This window comes from Sinocyclocheilus rhinocerous, unplaced genomic scaffold (genome assembly GCF_001515625.1).
Source record: "Sinocyclocheilus rhinocerous isolate Xijiao unplaced genomic scaffold, SAMN03320098_v1.1 scaffold1111, whole genome shotgun sequence".
Taxonomy (NCBI): Eukaryota; Metazoa; Chordata; class Actinopteri; order Cypriniformes; family Cyprinidae; genus Sinocyclocheilus; species Sinocyclocheilus rhinocerous.
This window is the reverse complement of record NW_015655406.1, coordinates 1,388,139-1,393,316: the sequence shown is the minus strand read 5'-3', so window position 1 is coordinate 1,393,316 and position 5,178 is coordinate 1,388,139. Positions and strand designations below refer to the sequence as shown.

The following is a 5,178-nucleotide window of genomic DNA, read 5'->3' as shown; positions in this document are numbered from 1 at the left end:
CTCTCTTCACCTTGAACATTTCCAAGCTGTTGTTTTGCCACGCTGTTATTTCCTCTCTGGCTGTTTGAGAAAATAGCTCAGACTGAGAAGTGATAGACAGGAAGTGTTGTTCAGCCACTAAATCAGAAAAGCACTGTAGTGTGTTTTTGTCTGTTCTTCCAGGAGGAACATGTCTTAGTTATGAATGGATGACCGGTGAATGGAGGCATAACTGGAGACTGGTGTGGTGCCAGCGCTCTGATGGAGTCAATGTCACAGGTGCGCACTATTGCATTAAGAATGCATTCATTTAGAAATCAACTTAATTATTATCTTATTATCTTATTTCATAGCTTTTTAGGCATGGAAAGGACAAATTTTAATTTTGTTTCTCTACATTAGGAGGCTGCATTGCTCAGAACCAGCCCTCTGCCATAAGACAGTGTCACCCTCCCTGCACCAAACCCTTCTCCTTCTGCACACAGGTGACACCCAGAACACTGTGGACACACAATCTTATTCATTCATCAAAAATGTGTTTTTTTGTTGTTGTTTTTTTTTAATTGTGACATGTTTTTTTTATGAAAATTCAGCACATTTTCCTCTCCTTCCTCCCAGTATTGTTATTGTTAACTAAAACTAAAGCAATTAAAAATCATTGTCATAATTGAAATCATGCTGAAATAAAATATATGTATGAAATGAATAAAAAAGTTGCCTTGGCAACTAACTGAAATAAGGTCAAGTTGAAGTACTAAAATTACTAAAATTAATTAAAGCTATATAGAAATATCTGCAAAACCCCCCACAAAACTAATAATAATGACAAAAGCAAATTGAAAATTACTTTAAAAAATGAAATTACTTTTTTTTTTTTTACTAAATTAGTTTTAAACTTAATTAATTCAACTTAAACTAAATTAAAACGAAAATGGAACAAATAAAATGTAAGCTAACTCTTGTTGTTGTTATATTTGAATCATAAATATGGTTAACAATTTAATAGAAAAAAAATGTCCAACGTCTTCAGTGAAATATGATAGGGATCTGTTCTTGAGATTCACCCTACTGGTAATACAGCTGCTGTTATGGTAACATCACCCAGTCCATGTTTTACAATAATTCAGCAGTGAATACTATTTTTATATGGAAATGAGCTGTGACGGATGCTGAGAGTTTATAAAGTGTGGTATCATTTGACACTCTGTTATAGTGAGATATAAATACCTTTATTATCACATATCACAACTTCATCTCACCCTCTAATGCCGTGCAATTAACAACTGTATGGCTCCGTATGTGGAACGTAGCACATTTCAGTATCTAGCTGTCACCATGCTGCTATCACTCTCTCTGTCTTTCTGTCAGAATGGAGTCTGTGGTTGTGAGAAGGGCTTCACGGAGGTCATGACCTCTCACGGGTTCCTTGACTATTGTACCAGAACACCAGGGCTGGACCATAAGAAGGAAGATGTGAAGACCGCCGCAGGCCGACCAGAGCACGCTTGGAACAAGAACCACATCCAGGACTGGGCGCTGCAGCCTCTTGGACCAGGTACTGGAAAAGACTTTGACAATTTAAACAAGCCTTTATTTAAAAAACTATTTCTCTGCAAGTTTGAGTTAGAATAGTTTGCAAAAGCATGATTAGAAATGCAATGAGGCTGACTAGTGAGTAGAAAAGTTAACCTGTTCGGTGTGATGACGTTTAATGTCCCGAAAACCTTGGTTGTTGCCCAATTTCACCACTTGTTAGCGCCTTTTTCAAGACAAGTAAAACCTTTTAAAAAATCCAAATGGGGTATTACTGATGCATTATATGTTGTAGAATAAGACATGAAAATATCTTGAGCTTGTGTTAAGCACACACCTTATTTCAGACATTTAACCAAAAACTCATTCAAAAAACATACGTCATCCCTGCAGCACTGTATTGGGCGGATTGTTTGGTTGACAGATAGTGGTCAAGAGTTTTCTCAACCAGAATCAGGTCAGAATGATTTACAGAAGCTGTACTTTGTGAACATGAATGTTTATTTTGATTGACAGATGGCCGTGTCAAGTTGTGGGTATATGGGCTGATGGCGGCCGGGTTTGTTGTGATCCTCCTCCTCATCATTATGTCCTTCCTACTGTGGTGAGGCTGACTTTTTACATGGCTGTACTAATTTAATGTTTTTCTTGTGACTCTATCACTCTCTTTCTTCTCACATAATAAAACAATCAAGGATCTAATCACCCTCCCGTTGGTTTATTTTGCCATAATGACTGCCTGACTGAACATTATCTCTTAAATAAACAACTGGCATGTGTTTTTAAGACAAAAAAAACATGTATGACTCCACAATTGGTAAATATCATATGTGAAATATGACAATGTATGTTCTGCACTCTAGTGGTGATAGTTTAAACTGCAACAAATTATGACTCGAATTGTATCTTAAGTGGTGAGTTTAAATGTATTTAGACATTTTTGCATGCTTGTATATGCACGTTTTGCATTTCAGTAAAAACCCGGAGGACAGTCCCAGCAGCAGTCCACAGAAGGCGCTGGCTCTGGCGTATGATGGGGACGTGGATATGTGAGCCCACTATGAGTATGCGGGCTGAAACATGCTCAAAACAGACGTCTGGCATCCTTCAGACCACAAAATGAACATTTACAGCAGCACACAAGCTGAGCGCAACAATGAGCCAGACCAGAGATGATGTTGACTGGATGACTGATGTTTAAACTGCACAAAGACTAAACACGAGGCTATCTGGAGGACTTTTTGAAGCTTAAAAGCCTTTGTCCACATTCAGTGTAAATGCATGAAAAAGAGCAACCAGAACATCCTTAAAAACATTTAATTAAATATCTTTTATGTTCTGCAGAAGAAAGTAAGTCATATAATTTTGAAATTACATGAGACGGAGATAATGATAACAGAATTGTTATTTTTTGGTGAACTATGCCTTTAATGATCCCTAAAGAGGGATGTTTTCTGATGCACTACATTAGTGCCATCTTAAGTGCCATATTTATTCATTGATGTTTTAAAACCTGTATAGCCTTTCAAATAGCCGCCCTATTTGAATCCTTTAGGTGTTGAACAATTCTTTTGAATTCATTCACCCTGATCATCTTTGACGCATTTAAAACGCTTCGTTATCCCTGGAAAGGTTGTGACATGTTCTTTTGTAATGTGTATGCTGTGAATATTTTCTATCTGTGTCTTCGAGTGGTTTATAAATAAATCTGAATCTCAGAGAGGAGTCTTATATTTAGATGAGCGGGGGTTTCATGCGGTAGAACTTGCACATGCCGTGTGGTTGTGCTCTTTGAGATTTATTTGTCTTTGAGGTTCTGGAATGGTGCTGCTGTCATTTCTGATCAGAATCAATACACTGAGCCAACTTCTATGGGCCAAGCCCAGATTGTCATATTCCTCTCATGAATTGTAATTAGAATGTGCATTAGTTACAGATGACATCAAATGAGGGAAACGCAGATGCTACAGAGCTGCATGCAGGTGCATGGGCCAGTAGGTGGCAGTAGGATACAATTATAGAAACTCCAACTGTCTGAGGTTTTTGCTTGATTCTGGTATGCTGATATAATGCTCTATAAGCATACACTACAATAACAAGTAATATCAAGGACATGCTAAGAGATCATCTAAGTTTTAAGCATGTAATTCACAATTAACTGGACCATATTTAATACAGATATTAAAAAATATTAAAGAATATAACATAAAAATTAACAGAGCTATATATATATATATATTCAAATTAAAATAAGATATTAATTTGTTTAAATCACCCTGCAAAGTAAAAAAAAAAAAAAGAGAAAATTGTCATTAAATTGTGGCTTAAATTAAATATATTAAAATTATGTTTTGCAGCATAATTTTCTTATAAATGTTTCATATTTTTTCCAAGTTTCTGATTTAAAAAATGTTGCAGAATTATATTAATACAGGTATAATAATGCTCCGATTCAAACCCATGTGATTTCCATGGAACAAAAGAATAAGAAGTTTATCAGAATGCTCGAGTTGCTTCCATTCAATGAATATTGTATACAATAATTTCTCATTCTCAATCTCGTTTGTGCTTGTTCATAGCCATTCAGATTTGTCAGACATGCCGTGACCGGGTAAACTATTCCTTTAAGAGTGCCTATAATACTTATATCTTGGCCTCTGGAGGGTGAATCACCGAGCCAAGGGGAAAAAAAGAAAAACCTTGCAATCTTTTTAGCATCTGCATGCTGTTAAATACTCAGTCGTTCGCTCAAAATTCAATCAGCAAATGTGATTGATTTGGAAAGTTGTTGATCGAGCGTGAGGTGTTTGAGTGAGTTTTCTTCACACCTCGCTTTGCAACAGGTCACTGATAAGGTTCTCCAGCAGCCCAGATTTCGAAATTGGATTCATTGATTTACGAGAGGAGGTAAATGTCTTTTTACTACTCTCAAAGGAGAATATTGTAGGTTATTTGGACCTTGAATTATTTTCTGTCTAGCTAAATTCAGCCAAAGATGATCAAATTACCCATTATAGGCAAATGGGCGGCCCACAGCAGCAGTCTTTTTGCATCAAAATGTATTTTGTCTCTCACAATCTGGTTACTGTTGAAGGACGACATTAATTTTACATGTCCGTTTTTGCAACACCGGATCAGACGTCCCAAGGCCTTTCTTGCAGATATGTGGTTGTTTTAAACACAGTTTACTAATTTAATTTAGTGTTCGGTCAAACAGAAGACCTCTCATCTCCTCGTTCCTCCACTCTCGTACCATCTCCCCTCCTTTTCGCTCCTCTATCAGTGAAGAAGTGCATTAGAGAGCTCTCGTTCTCGCTCGTGTCTCTGTGTGCCTTATCAGATGAGATAAGCTTGAGTGCTGAGGTTCTAATAGGGTTCCAGCCCAGTGGGATTCTCCTCACGTGCCCAGAGAACAACAAACACATACATCACTGCTCCCCGAGATCAGCTTCACTCCATGACAACAAAGACACTGCCCAAATCAACCAGTTTACTGAAAGCATCTGAGATTGCCCAGAATTTGCACTTAAAGGGATAGTTCACCCCCAAAAAATGAAAATTCTGTCATAATTTTACTCACCCTCAAATCATTCCAAACCTGTATGTTTTTCAACCTTTGCCCGTTTCACACTGGATGCTTAAGCAGAGCAGAAGCATGTGCTTATT

General features: G+C 37.2%; 1 protein-coding gene across 1 annotated transcript in view; it reads left to right on the top strand.

The window, feature by feature from the left end:
* The window catches only part of LOC107718236 (thrombospondin type-1 domain-containing protein 7B-like), a 29,102-nt gene extending 26,285 nt beyond the window's left edge, over positions 1 to 2,817 (top strand). The window contains exons 22-26 of the mRNA XM_016525230.1: positions 163 to 258; positions 382 to 464; positions 1,348 to 1,534; positions 2,029 to 2,116; positions 2,487 to 2,817. Of these exons, the coding sequence (XP_016380716.1) occupies positions 163 to 258; positions 382 to 464; positions 1,348 to 1,534; positions 2,029 to 2,116; positions 2,487 to 2,565 (533 nt within the window). The 3' untranslated portion in view covers positions 2,566 to 2,817. The remainder of the gene's footprint in view (positions 1 to 162; positions 259 to 381; positions 465 to 1,347; positions 1,535 to 2,028; positions 2,117 to 2,486) is intronic.
* The last annotated feature ends 2,361 nt before the right edge of the window (positions 2,818 to 5,178 follow it).